The 15009-nt window shown below is 40.4% G+C and overlaps 2 protein-coding genes across 3 annotated transcripts; one reads left to right on the top strand and one right to left on the bottom strand.

Annotated features, from left to right (window-relative positions):
- Nucleotides 1–2746: 2746 nt before the first annotated feature.
- Nucleotides 2747–5167, top strand: LOC113013230 (Fc receptor-like protein 5). Of its 2 annotated transcripts, XM_080298775.1 has the most exons (7): nucleotides 2747–3432; nucleotides 3517–3552; nucleotides 3820–4080; nucleotides 4160–4405; nucleotides 4481–4648; nucleotides 4734–4856; nucleotides 4951–5167. In XM_080298775.1, the coding sequence occupies exons 1-6, from the start codon at nucleotides 3384–3386 to the stop codon at nucleotides 4832–4834; spliced, it is 861 nt and encodes a 286-aa protein (XP_080154901.1). In that variant the 5' UTR covers nucleotides 2747–3383; the 3' UTR covers nucleotides 4835–4856; nucleotides 4951–5167. The 2 variants fall into 2 exon arrangements, with proteins under 2 accessions (XP_080154901.1, XP_026009753.2); XM_026153968.2 differs by having other exon boundaries at nucleotides 2748–3432; nucleotides 4734–5167.
- Nucleotides 5168–8754: 3587 nt separating this feature from the next.
- On the bottom strand, nucleotides 8755–13577 carry LOC113019499 (butyrophilin subfamily 1 member A1-like). The gene is made up of 3 exons (XM_026163256.2): nucleotides 12630–13577; nucleotides 11010–11330; nucleotides 8755–10783 (listed from the first exon to the last, which is right to left on the bottom strand). Exons 1-3 carry the CDS (start codon nucleotides 12697–12699, stop codon nucleotides 10623–10625), a joined length of 552 nt encoding a protein of 183 aa, XP_026019041.2. The 5' UTR covers nucleotides 12700–13577; the 3' UTR covers nucleotides 8755–10622.
- Nucleotides 13578–15009: the final 1432 nt, after the last annotated feature.

Here is a 15009-nt window from a genome sequence, read left to right as displayed (position 1 = left end):
ATTGTGCTATTTTTTACTTCTTGTATTGTCTGTTTTTGTTACTGTTTGTACTGAAGCTCTGTAACCCACAACATTTCCCCTACAAGGATCAATAAAGTACTCTGATTCACATCTTTAGTGTTTCTTTCAGTCTGATGTTGTGCAGCCAAACATTTATTTACTATCTTTCTGACCACAAGTCAGTGGTTGAAACAGAGAGAAGCTAAAGCTCACCTCCAACTCAGACCTCACAGTTGACCTACATTCAGCTACAGGAAGACACAGCTGGTATCTAACAATCTGCAAAAGGTCTGAAAAAAATCATTGAATGTACTATCAATAATATATTAAATAGTTGAATTTTATTTTCTTTGTGTGAAAAGAGCTTCAAACACTCCTTACAGGAGGTCGGAGGGTCAATGAAAGCATCACACAGATGCTCATGTTGCCTTCAGGTCCTGATATCAGTTGTTGTTAATCGTTACTGTTTCAGTTTGAATCTTTAACACTTTATTTTTCCAATTTTTTTCAGTCAAAGAATAAAAGTTTCTCGTAATGCTTGAGGGAGAGAAAGCCACAACACAGTGAGTCACAGACTGGAGGAGGAAGGTTTTACTAGATGTGACTGTGAACTTATCTCAGTGTTGGTCTGATTATCAGGAAGCAGCAGGTCGGAGGAAACGTGATCTTTAGTTCTAGGAGACTGAGACACATTTATTATGGTTACAAAGCCATTTCTAATGTTTTGAGATTCAGGTGAAGGACTTCACACATTAAAGTGTTATTTTTTCAGTGTTTGTGTCAGCTTTTCACCCAGTGTTTAGTTGGGTCACGTTTGTGGGTTTAACACTTGTATCCTCAGAGAAAAGCACACTGATGCACTGATATGTAACAGTGCAGAAAGAGGAAGAAAGACTCTTATCACATGTTAGCTTTCAGGGCTGCTGCTGCACTGTCAACAGTCATACCAGCAACAACCAGTAACGACTCATCACAGTCACAGGAGACTGTGACTCTGAGAAGAAGTGGAGGAGGAGGGAAAGCAGTCACAATAAGGCTACGTCCACACTAATCCGAATTTGTTTGAAAATGCATCTTTTTCTCTCCATTTTGGTCTTCGTCCGTCCACACTGAGACGACGTTTTTGTTCAAGGAAATGTGAGCTTTTTGAAAACGCAGATAAATTCGAAAACAGCGTTTTCACGTCGCAGTGCGGACTGGAAAAACAGAGGCTTTCGAAAATGATGACACATTTTAGTCATATGATGCAGTCATGTGACCAATTCAACTAAGATGGCAGATGGCATTGTACAGCAATAGGCTGTATCCCAATTCAGGGTCTGCAGCCTTAAAGGCCGCATTTTAAGCCCGATTACGTCACAGCGATGCGACGAAGGCTGTGCCACTTCGAAGGCTGCTCGAAATGCGTCCTTCATTTCCCTGAATTTTAAGGATGTGGCGGTGTAGACTTCATTGCCCAACATATCCCAGAATGCATAGCGCAGCAGTGGGTGTGGATAATTTTGCCGGAAAAAAATGGCAGATGAGGGGCGCCCGAAGAGTACACATTTAAAAGTAAGTACTGAATATTATGTCACTTATTTGTGTGCAAATGTTTAATAACGAAGAACATTAAAACATTACTGTTGGCCACATGTCGGCAAAGTTATGTGACATTAGTGACGTTTGTACTTATTTGGTTTTAAAGCCTTTACTTTAAAATATACGCCGTTCAATAGCTGAGCTTAATCTTACAGAGAATGATCAACACTCATGTAGAAACAAACAAACAAACAAATGAACAAAAGATTCTCTCCTTCTTGTCTGTCAAACAAAGCTGTATGAAACGTTTCCAGCTGTTAGTATTATGGTTGCTAGGCAACCTGGGCAGCCCAGCGGAGACTAGACATAAAGTCAGCCCTGGCTAAAATAAGCCAGGGCTGATTTTATGCCCCAGTCATGTCTGTAGTTTGATTTCATTGATGTTTGTCTGTAACATGAATCTTCTTCATATCTTTGAATTCAACAATGTCCCTACTTCCTGCTCTGGCTTTGCTTCATTATTTTCTTACAATCAGCTCACGGAGATGTTCCTGGCTCTGCTCTCTGACCACTTCATTAAAAACACCACAAACTCTAAACTAATCTGACACTCATTTCTCTTTAGTTCTGATCTCACTGCTGAGCTGCACCACAAACCAAAGTCAGTAACGTCATCATGTGACAGTCTGAAGTCATTACTACTGCAGCCAATGAGGAAGCAGGACCAGAATGTGTTCAAATTTATTGCTCAGATACTTCATGCATCTCTAATCTGACAGTTATGAAATATCAGTATGATAAGGATCATCTTCTTTCAGTTAATTCTGCACATATTTGTTTGTTTGTACAGCTTTAAAAGACCAACCAAAGCTTGACAGATCACTAACTTTCTGATGAACCTTCAACAAAGACAGTATGAGTAGCAGTGTTAGTATAATGGATTACTTTACTTATTTACTGTAGAACTAATTACACACAGAGATGTTTTGTGTTGTAACTGTCATCAAATAACACACTGAAAAATCCTTCATATGAACACAAACTAGAATCATAATCCTGATGCTCTGTTCTGTGATTTTGTGTTTCCTTCTAGATGAGCTGAGATCACGTGAGCGCTGCAGCAAAGCACACTTAATGTTTATCTGACCTTTGTGCTGATAACTGAAAAACTATATTGTATCCCAAGTAACATAAATGTTTTCATGAATAATGTAGGAATAATAATGTATTAACTTAACTGACAGATAGATTCTGAGGAGAAACACAAGATTTGTGATCTGTGTTGTCTCTGCAGGTACATGAACAAAGATCACTGTATGCAGCACACGTCTCCTTCAGACCTTCACAAACATTAACCAGGGCGTGACGTGTAGTCTGATGTTGTGCAGCCATTCAAGTTATTTAGTCTTTCGGACCACAAGTCAGTGGTTGGAACAGAGAGAAGCACAAAAGCAACTAAAGTTTGCACAGTTAATGTGCAGTCAACTACAGGAAGTTTGTTTGGCTCAATCTGCGATATTATTAATTAAATCAATAATTACTTTAATGCAGTCAATATAATTATTTCAAAGAGCTGAGAAAACATCCATTAAAAGAGGTCGGACAGTCAGTGAAGACATCATACAGGTACTGGTGTTGCATTCAGGGTCAAATGTCAGTTGTAGATTTTGTTGCTTTTAATTCTTATTCAATATTCAGTTGAAACGTGTAAAACTTTGGTTTCAAGGAAGCAGAGAAATAAACACACAAAGCTTTTTCACACAAGGTTTTTTCTAACCACAAGTCTAAGACCCAGAGACAGAGAAAGAGGAAGAGGAGGGTTTTACTCAGTGTAACCATGAACTGATCTCAGAGCTGGTCTGATGTCATTGAGCAGCAGGATGGAGGAAACGTCTCTGCTGTGTCTGCTCTGTAAGCTCACTCTGTGTTTTTCATGCCTCTGCTGTCTTGTTGAATGTGAAACTCTGAACTAACCTGAGTTTAATTTCTCTTTAGTTCTGATCTCACTGCTGAGCTGCACCACAAACCAAGGTCAGTAACCTTCTTCTGTCACACTGTAAACCTGACTCACTCTCTCAGGAGACTGTGGGACACATTTATTAAGAACATGTCAGAGTTACTCTTGTTCAGTCTAAATGTTGTCATGTCTTATTTAGATCAAACACACCAAAAATTGCTTGTTGGCAATTAGTCTAATGCAAGAAACAACTGATTTATTGACCATACAATGACATCTGGTATGAGGACTTAAGTGGTTGTATAAGACTGCACTGACACTGTAGTTCTATATGTTTTCAGCTCGTCTGACTGTGAGTCCCAGCAGCTCTCAGTTCTTTAAAGGAGACTTTGTGTCTCTGAGCTGTGAGGAGGACGGCAGCTCTGCTGGATGGACTCTGAGGAGAAACACAAGCAAACAACAGAGGACTCAGTGTGGAGATGTGTGGGGAGAAGGTGCTGGTTCTTCCTGTAACATCACTGTGTTCCCATTGGACAGTGGGGTTTACTGGTGTGAGTCCAGAGAGGGTCCCATCAGTAACATGGTTAACCTGACAGTCACTGGTAAGCTGAGTGTGTGGAGTTAGTGTTGATGAAGCTGTGTGTAAATGGATGAAATGCTGTAGTTTGTCTCTGTGTTGAGGTGGATCAGTGATCCTGCAGAGTCCTGTCCTCTCTGTGATGGAGGGAGATGACGTCACTCTGCTCTGTAAAACAAAGACCACTCCCTCCAACCTCCCAGCTGCTTTCTATAAAGATGGCTCCCTCATCAGGAAGCAGCCTACAGGTCACATGACCCTCCAGCATGTTTCCAGGTCTGATGAAGGCCTCTACAAGTGTGACATCAGCGCTCATGGAGAGTCTCCATCCAGCTGGATCACTGTCACAGGTGAGGAGCTTCACTGTGATTTCACCTCTTATTTCATCCACATATTCACCTGAACAGGTGGGATTCTGTCTGCAGGAAAACCTACTACCACACCACCACCCACCTCTACACCACCTCCCACTCCATCAACTCTGCATCCTGACTTATTTTCACCTGAGCTTGTAGTTATCCACCTGGTGGTGTTCTGTCCATACTTTGTCTCCACTCTCCTTGTCGTGTCTTTATGTCGACAGAGAACTAAAGGTAACACTTTGAATCGTTCTCTGATTAATCAATATGCAGAATTCTCTATAAATTAACAGCTGAAACACTTCTTACATTTTTGCAGGAAATAACATTCGTGTCTCAATCCTGCCCTCTCAGCCTGATCAGGGACTGGATGATCATCATGATGTCATCACCGATGTCACTACAGAGTATCACTTCTGAATCAGAGCTCTGTTGTGTCTCTGTGAGTCTCAGTAACTTTGTCCTCTCCATCTCTGATGTGGAGATTATCTGAATAAATGGACTCAGATGTTCATCTCTCAAATTTTTTTCTGTAGATAACCAGTAAATATTCCTGCTCAGAGGAAAAGGTCATCATGTACTGTGTGCACCACTGCAGCTCTGTCACTAATTATTGTACAAACCATTACATTTATTTCTGTTTCCAACCTGTCTTCCCAATGTGATGTTTGTGCAATGTATGTATTTTCAACGCAGGTATGTGTAACATTGCATGTGACAAATAAAGGCCTGTCTGATTGATTCACTAATTGATATAATGTCCCATAATGGAGATTTCTTTTCACTGTTGTCGTGTCCACTGTGGGGACATTTTATGAAATAACATTTTACAGAAACATTAGTTGGAACTTCCTTCTTTGAGAGCATCACTAGAACTTGTTGTGGAAATGTTCCCTGATAGCAGGATTGTTGGACGACCAGTGTGGATCATGGATTCTGTCAGGTACTCCGACAGCCCAGACACATGCATGTCAGGTTATTCTGCTCATTCTCAAACCACCTTAAACCACACTATGGAAACCTGAAACCTGAAAAAGGTTTCACAGAAATCTTTCCAGAGCTCATCCTGTTTTTCTGGGAATAACATAAAAACCTGCAGTAAGAAAAGTTGGTAAAAGCTAAAGTAGTTCTAATAAAGTTGTAGAGAAAACATTTTCTAGCAGACTCAGATAATTATCTTTATTCAAAGTTGACCCACCATTGCATCTCCTGATTATTTACTGTCCGGCCTTTCTCAGCAAACAGTGAGCCAGGTGTTAATCCAGTGAGACAGAAAGTATGTAAAGCATAAAGACCACCGGCAGGCAAAAATGTACTGCTGCCTCCATGCACAGGCCTGAGCTGAATTCTCCTGTGATGACATCCAAAGAAGATACATAAAAATGTTCTGCACACCTGTACTCCAGAGAATTAAGTAAATAGTGAACCATGTCAATAATCAGTTTTGCTGGTTTACATATTTATTTATATGAATAATTAAATGATAAATGTAAAATAAATAACTTGATATCAAAGGAGCTTTCAAAGAAAAGTGTCTGGACTTCTTTAAGTTACTTGAAGACGTTTCACCTCTCATCCGAGAAGCTTCTTCAGTTCTAAGGTCAAATGGTGGAGAGTCCCAGATATAAACCTAGTGGGAGTGACCCCCCACAGAGGGACAAAAGGACCCCCTGATGATCCTCTAATCGCCTGAGACAAGGTTTGACCTTAGAACTTAGTCCAGACGCTTTTCTTTGCAAGCTTCTTTGACTACGATGACCTGGATGACTGAGAACCTTCACAGACAAATAACTTGATGCACGCTCAATCATTCAGGTAAGTAAATCTCCAAAAGTTGATTCTGTTCATCTGGACGTAGCGTTTTGTAGGAGAAACGTTTCATCACTCATCCAAGTGACTTCTTCAGTCTCAGCTGACTGCAGGTTTCCCCAAATCTTATAAACAGTACATTTGCATAATGACTGAAACCAGCCCACTGAAGGGACAATGAGCTGGGAGGTCAGTTCCTTAATCTTTACTGTGCAAATTCTCATGACCATTGATCAACAACCACTGACCAAAACCCACCGATTTGGGGAAACCTGCAGTCAGCTGAGACTGAAGAAGTCACTTGGATGAGTGATGAAACGTTTCTCCTACAAAACGCTACGTCCAGATGAACAGAATCAACTTTTGGAGAGGTAAAATAAATATCTGTACATTTCCTCCAGACACACCTCATTAATGCGTTTCTGCACCTAGTTTGGTTCCTGCTGTTTGAACAAAGACTGATGGCGAGCTGAGTAAATGTTCTAATGTGTCATTCTTCTGGTTCAAAGGTCAGTCTGAGCTACAGACACAGATAAAGCATGTTTAAAAAACTGTGAGTCTAATTTAAGCTCCGACTTTTTGTTCCTTGATCATGCTGTTAATCATTTCTGGGTGTGTTCACACTGAGTTAAGCCTTTGTCACTGTGTGTTTTCCGTGTTTCTGAGAGCAGCTTTAGGCTAGCTCTGAAAACCAGAGTTATGGACAGATGACACACCCATATGGAAAAGGTATATATAAATCTTATATTTCTCATTTGGCTCTCGGCAAAGGCAGTCACACTTTTCTCCTCTCCCTTATCTTCCCTGCTTGGCCTCTTGTGTCCTTGTCTTGTCTGCATTACTTTCCCTGGAACACTCTCTCACTGTCTGTTTCTAAAACCTAAAGAGAATTATGGATTTGATCAACTGGTCTCTGAATGCTATTGACACCCTTTTCTCAACGAGAAGTCTGGGCTCGGGAGAGCCCGAGTGCCTGGACTTTCCCTGCCAGATACACGATGGACGGGTGGCAGACATGGAGGATCATGTGCCTGGCGGGACTGTCGATCGAGGACGCTGAAGATATCTACCTATTCAGGACCATGATAACAGGGTTCTTGCTGATCGGAGCTGGCTTGGCCCTGGCTTATCGGAGAATTAAGACAGCGGAACCGGCTGTTCAAACCCCCACAAGGCTGCCCGCTGGGATTGAAACGATGGGACGAGGTGCGACTTCTCAGAATGGGCTCACTGAGTGCAGCATGGTTATGAGCTTGGAGATATCTGTTTGTATCTGTCTTGTGTGAAACTTGTATGAACAGCATACAAGAGTGAAAACAGATATAAGATCCCTTGAAAAATTATATAAATGAAACTTGTATGTTTTGGATACTTATTAAAACAATATATGAAAGTAATGAGAAAGTGGCCACTTTCATGAGTAAATCATTTAAGCCTTATATGATTCACTGTATGAAGTAGGCCACATCTTATGCAAGTCTTTTATAATTTTTTTTTATCTATTTCTTTTCCATATGGGCAGTTACACATCTGTTTCTGTCTTAGTCGCCTGTCTGTGTTAAACAATCTTCTATTTTCCTTGTTTCTGCACTCACTTCTCTGCTCTGTGTTGTAGTTTTTAACCATCTTTGTCTCTATTTCAATGACTCATGGAGAAATGCTGGATTCTGAATCCAATTTTACATCCTAAATTGCTCTCTAAGGATACTGAAGAGGTGATCTGCTGCCACCTGCTGGCTGCTTCAAGAAGCTACTCCTTTACACCCATCAGGAATTCTGATTAGACTTTGAATCTGATCTAGGATAGCCTCTTTTCCTGATGTGACCTGAAAGACTTTTCCCCTTTAGACTACAGCTGTGTCCACCTGTAGTCTAGTATAGAGGACACAGCAAGAGTTTACTGCCTTTTGTTTCAAGAGTCAATGAGAAGCTTGGGATGGACTACATGATACTAATAACAAATACTTTCTACAAAAAGACCAATATGTGGTCAGTGTGTGAGGCAACATGTCTCTAATCTTAATGTCTTCTTTAAATGCCTGAGCTCAGCGTTTTTCTGTCATAAGAGACCAAATAAGATGTTTGATTATTGTTTGATTTTTTTATAATCCAGCCTGTAAATGTTTCCCTCAATTCTCTTTGGTCTGTATTGTCTGGTTATTAATTAGCAGTTTTTTAAAACCCTTTCACAGTAAAAGTCCCAGATTCAGACGTCTGATCACTAATCACCATTTCTATGTCCGAGTAATTCTTTGCTTTGGATTTTATGTTGCATTTACTGACCTTTGACCTTTTGTTGGAAGAGCGCTCTATACTCTCTCCGTTTTTCATGTCTGTGCGTTAGTAAAACTGCATGTCTGAGGACAGCACCCTGCACTCCTGGGCATTAGCCGTCTTTACTTAACTGATCACACCCTGATCTGCGTCTGCCTGGAAGGAACATACAGCTCAGCACAGCTTCTCTGAGTTTTAAAACCTTTTCCTCCTGAAACTTCCTTCTACCAGAAAACAACACAGTCAGCACAGAAACATTGATTTAACACAGTTTTTATTCATGTCTTTAAACACAGTGAAACATTTTACCACAAAGATAAAGTGGAAGCTTCTCCTCCTCCTCAGCCTCTGATGTCACATTAAGCTAACCCTGTGCTCTCAAGATAGGAGCTCTGACTTCATGAAAATACTTTTTCAAAGTCTTAAACATCATAAAATTAAAAAGTGCATAAATTATCTGTGTTAAAATCACAAGTTTTAAACCCCATTCCAGTTTCACTACAGCAGCATACATCATATCCTGTCACCTGTCAATCTGTTAAAGTTTACATAACGACATCTTTACAGCCTGATAGAAAAACTTTGTAAGCTAAGAAGACTTTTATGTAAGTAATTAACGTAAATGTGTTCACTTGGACGTATCCCATGTGTTACACTAAATCCCTGCATTGTATTTAAAGTGGACATGAAACATTACATGTGTAAAGGTTAATTTACACCTCTGTCTCTTTAGCAGCAAGTGATTCTTCAACATCGGCTAGCTGAACTGAAGCATGAAAATCCACCTGTTTTAAGAGTGAGGAGGAGAGCCAGTTTGAGTCAGGTACATCTGATCTGTCACTAGTTAGCTAACATAAATGAATAGAAGTCTATTAGCCAACCAACCCAGTAACATCACATGCGGTACTTGCACAACATGGTGCCAAACATACTCTAAAAATAGAAACTTTATTCCCAGCTTCACAGTGTTAAATCTGTGAAAGCTTTTTAGAGCGAGGCTTTGTGGTGTAAGGTAGCCTTTATACATGTAGCGTTTCACTTGATGTTATTCTATTTAATGAATCCTTCCAGTAGCATGAATGTACAGTGATATAGTTTAATCCTTAATTATAATCATTTTTTCTTATTTGGATGTATAAAAAATATCCATCAATTCATCCACCCACCCTCCATCCTCTGTCTACCAAATCATCTTTACCGTTTAGACCCCGTTTTTAAATGTGAACTTCACACGAGACGTTCTTGTGAATTTCAGTGAATACAAACATGTCTATACAGCATCTGCTTCGATCACTCACACATGGAGGTAAAGCTTTATCTGTGCAAAGAGTCATTTTACTGTAATAGCTACATTAATCTGACAACTTACAGGATATCTTCACATTCACAAATGAAACAGTTTTTGTTAGCATTAGCGTATAAAATATAAAGCTTTGTTTACAAAACTGTAAAAACAGGACATTTTACATTATAATTCATAGAGAGGAAAACTAGCTTCACCTTTAAGAGAAAACACTTAATGGAGAGAAGAAAAAATAGTTCCATGTCTATTAATTACTTGATATAATCTGACTTCATGTGATGACAAATTACTCAGTTTCTGTCATAAACTCTTAACAGCTCAGTTTGATTCTTGTGTTTGTGTCTTATAACCAGCTTTGGTGTCATTACACCGAGTCCCACACATCAACAAAAATCCCTGTCCTAATGAGGACACACATATATGATCTTTCTTTTATTATTCAGGTTTCAACACAAAGCAAAGATGACTTCAAAGTGATCACCACAGCTGCTCTACTATAGAAACACGGACAGGTAGAAACACCAATTTCAAGTCTGACTGATCATCTCTGCCTTTGTTACCTGTGCAAGTTCAGACTCTGGCTGCTGGGCTGGGGTCAGCATACACCCACTTTCAGCAACACTCTGTGTTATTGGCTAACTTAGTGTTAGCATGCTGTCTGTGCAAATGGTTGCAAAGAGCCAAAGTTCTGTTAGCAGGATACTGTTTAGCATTGCTCTGTTGTCCTTCTGTGCAAAAAATAAATAAAAGTAATGGCCACATCTCCACTGTAAACCGCTCCACCATTTTCCTGCTTCATGTAGTGCAACAAAGAGTTTCAGTTCACACATGATAGTACAAACCGTGACGCCTGCGTTTTTTATGTTTTCGGTAAATTAAAAATACACCAGCAATGATGAACATCACAGGAAGAGGCAGACCAGCTCTCAGTCCAACAAATCCATCCTCGTTCACTCCATCTCCACTCTGTCCTCCTGACTGACCTGCAGGTGAGAAACAGGTGTGAGGTGTCAGCTGTCAGGTAGGTGATGAGTGAAGAACAGAACAGAATCAAACTGCTGTCAGACATTATCTACTGCACTCTGATCACATCACTCAGACCAGCTGCTTTCTACAAAGTCTCATCAACAACATCTTTAGAAACAAACATCAACAACCAGGAAGCAGCTTCACCTCTGATCACACACACACTCAACTCTACTCACTCACCTGGAGCAACAACTCTCAGATAGATGCTGCTGATGGACTTCCCATCTAACAAACGACACTCATATGTTCCTGTGTCCTCAGTTTTCACATCCTTCAGAATCAAAGACACGTCTCCATCCGTCATCTGTCTGTCCTGCAGATCCACCCGGTCCTTAAAATTCGGATGCTGGTTTGTTGGATCGAGCTGCTCGTCTCGGTACAAAAGGACATATTGTGTCTTCAGGTCAGCTCTGCTCCACTCCACACCTATGATGTCGCTGTTTGGACCTCGACACGGCAGAGTGGCAGTCTGTCCACTATCCGCTGTGATGATTTTGCGGTCTGAAAGAAGAAATAATTCAGAGCAGAGAGTTTAATGGGTTCAAAGTATAGCAGCCAATCAGAGTAAGGAGCTAAGAGACCACTCAGTGTGGGATTTTCATGTGTTTCACACGGCAGCTCAGGTAACTTTATAATCTTATGAGCCCCTTAAGTCCTTTTATGATCTATCTTTTAATCTAAATTGTTTATTTTCTTGTTTTCGGTGCCGTTTTACTATTAAACTGTTTGGAGATTCTTCATAATCCTTCAAAGATCAGCAGGTCTCCGTCTCTGTGGGAACACTGTGGACAAATGGAACAGAGGGAGTTCTCATGACAGTGTTACAGTCCCCTACAACTACAAATGCATTGGTAACAGCAAACAGTCTTTAAGTGAGCCTAACACAGCCACACCACATGTGTGGATTGTCAGAGCCCTGTCAATGCTTTCCTGCACAGCTGAAGTCCATGGCTGGCAAAAATGATCCCAAGGCCACCGGGAAATGTCCCTGTACCCTCCCTGATAGAACTCAGCTCACCTGCACTGAGCTATCTGGTCTTGGGACAGGTATTAGGAGCACATCGGCCTCTGAACCCTTCCTATAGAGGTGGGCAGATCCATGCAAATATCAGTACAGTGATGATATTGGTATCAGATTGAAAATGTGTTCAGAATTTTCAATTTGAGGATGACTGAGCCCATAAATCACAACACACTGCTCACCCCAACATAATCTGCCTTTATGACTTAAAAGCTATACTGCTATTTACTTGATATTGGATGAATACAAGAATATGTAGTATTGCACAGCATTACTCTGTGGTAAAATCCTGTTGTAGGCTATAACATAATGTTCCAAGAAAGGGGAACAAAATAAACTGTTGGTGGTAGTAAAAATGCACAACTTTTGCAATTAATTATCCAAAACGGGTCTAGTTTTATGCAGGTTATAGGAAATTATAGGTTATAGTAAAAGCTGTTTTTTAAAATACATGAATCACTTGGAAACATGCAGTCCATATAGTCTCCACCTCCTCCTGCACACCTTAAACTCCTCCCTCAGTGACAGCGCAGAGCAACATCATTTCTCCGGACCTTGTCGTGTTAGTGAAAAGAAATTGTTGGGAACTGAGCCCAGCACCCCGCTGTGCGTATTTCAGAAGAACTGCAAATAAATCGGGTTGCGTGCTGAGTTTCCACAGCACAGGTTAAACAGACACTAATGACACAGATATTATAGGCTCAGTATTACGGACTTTTCAGAGTAATATAAAGTGAACTCTCATACTTCATGTTGCTTTAAAACAGCTTGAGTCTCACCTGCAGAGACCAGCAGGACGCAGACAGACAGTAAACTCCAGCAGAGACACGCAGACCTGCCAGCTCTCATTTCCGTGTTCGGACTTTTCCTTCTTCAGCTTTAAAAAAACTTTAAACTTCCTTATCGATAGATCCTGGGCGTGAGATTATCTGAGTTGTACTTTATTAAAAACATTAACATTTAATGTTGTTTAAATATCCGTGCTCTTCCGCGTCTTCCGTGATCGTGTCAACGCAAGCAGGGGCGTGGAAGCGGTGGAGGAAGAGTAGGACTACCCAGGGCCCCTGAGGTGGGAGGGGTCTGTCCAAACCTGAAACATTTATTTTTTTAGTTTGCATTTTTTTTGTTTCTTATTATTTAGTGTCATATTTAAATTTCATGAATAAATCAGTCAGGTGACTAAACTTTGATTCCTAACTAGCTGTGATAACACTAGGTGTGATGCCATTTCACCCCTTACAGATAAAAAAATGGTTTAGTCCACCGTGCTGTGGGGCTTGCAGCAGCAGCCTATCTATATGAATGCTAGTGCACACAGTGAGTCATGTCTTTAAACAAGAAAGTAAACTGAAAGAACCAAAATAAACAAAGGAGCGAGAAAACAAACTGAGGACAGTCGACTGCTAACAAAACCCCGACTTTCAGCAGCCACAGTGCAAAAAGCTGTCAGAACTGCTGCCTCTCACTAAAAACAGGTGATTTCGTGCATCAGAATAAGTAAAAGTTTTGTTCTTTCAGGAAACTTTCATACTTACTGTTCAGTTCTCATCCCGCCACTAAATTTAACCAACTCTGTCATGTTAAGAAAAAGGTAAAAAAAAAATCAGTGTAGCAGAAACATGTGAAAAAAAGTTTTGTTTCAGATATTTTAACTGTTACCCGGTTATCAAGGAACATTCCCACAACCTCAGTAACATCCCCACAAGACCCTCAGAATGCTGCAATCAAAACTTTTAGTCTTAATTTAACTTTTAACCTCACATGAACTTTATTTCATTTATTCTTGGTGACAGAAACCTGGCGATGACTCCAACCTCCTTGGTTTCAACAGAGGCCGTTCCTTCCTGCTGCTGTCAGACTATTTAATTCAACCACGTGGTCAGACCCACACATCCTGAACCACAGTAAACACACCTCACTGCAAAGCGTCACTTTTTGTACACCACAACGTACATTTGCATACCTGTGCAGCTATAATACCTGTTAATATCCCACTAACATTACTGTTAATATGACTTTCCTTTTATATTTTTATCTCTGTTTCTACAATTCTTTTTATACGATTGCTCTGCTGTCTGCTGTATGTGTGTATTCTGCTGCTGACAGCTTGGGATTCATAAAGTTTCTCTGATTCTGATTCTGAAACGATCATATTAAACGGTTTCTTGATAACTTCACTGTAACTTGTTTATAACATTTGCTATGATTGTGTGGCCAGGTGTTTATTCAGAGAGCAGCAGCAGAGTGAACGAGGCAGGTCTACAGATAAAGTGTAAAGATCACCAGTTTCTCTTAAGTCACATGACTTCAACTGAAGTCTTTTACAGAAGTCATGTAATTCAAAAGTCCCGGCTATCTTTACACACAGGACCATTTGCACCACACTTAGAAAATTCTTTGTAAATGTCAGAGATGTGCTAATGTTTCCTCCCTCTGGTGTCAAAGGTCAACTTGGGCGACAGATGAAAGAGTTAGTAAGGATTTAAACAGGGTGAAGTCTCTTTGTGGACCAAATTGTTTGTGGAAATATAAAAAAAGAAGAAGAAATGTGGACTCAGACTCTTCTTTCAAGCAATGCTGCCACTTTGAGGTATAATTTAATATTTCAAACTCTCAACTTTTCTGCAACAGCTTGGGGATGGCCTCTTCCTGTTCTAACAGTGCACAAAAGCAAGTTCCATAAAGACACGGATGATGGTGGATTAATGAGTTTGGAGTGAAAGAACTTGACTGGCCTGCACAGAGACCTGACCTCAACCCAACAGAACATCTTTGGGATCCATTTGAGTGCAGACTGTAAGTCAGGCCTTGTCATCCAACATCAGTGTCTGATATGACACTTCTGAAACATGATCGAATATTCCCATTAGCACTCCTAAACCTTGTGGAAAACCTACACAGAAGTGCAGAAGCTCCCATTGCTGAAAATAGTGGGACAACATTATATTAAACCATATGGATTAAGAATGAGATGCCACTTAAGTTCATATCCGAGCAAATACTTTAAAATGTATCTGGCCTGTCTGGTCTGATAATGGAACTAATCTTGTTGGTACTAAGAAAGAGGCTAGGGGGGAAGAGTTGACATCAGTAAAACACCATGTTTGAGGGGAGTAAGCTAAGGGTCACTGATTCCTCTTTTACACGGCAAACAGGTGA

The sequence above is a fragment of the Astatotilapia calliptera genome, chromosome 3 (assembly GCF_964374335.1).
Source record: "Astatotilapia calliptera chromosome 3, fAstCal68.1, whole genome shotgun sequence".
NCBI lineage: Eukaryota > Metazoa > Chordata > Actinopteri > Cichliformes > Cichlidae > Astatotilapia > Astatotilapia calliptera.
The sequence above is the reverse complement of the archived record's forward strand: the minus strand, read 5'-3'. Positions and strand labels throughout refer to the sequence as shown.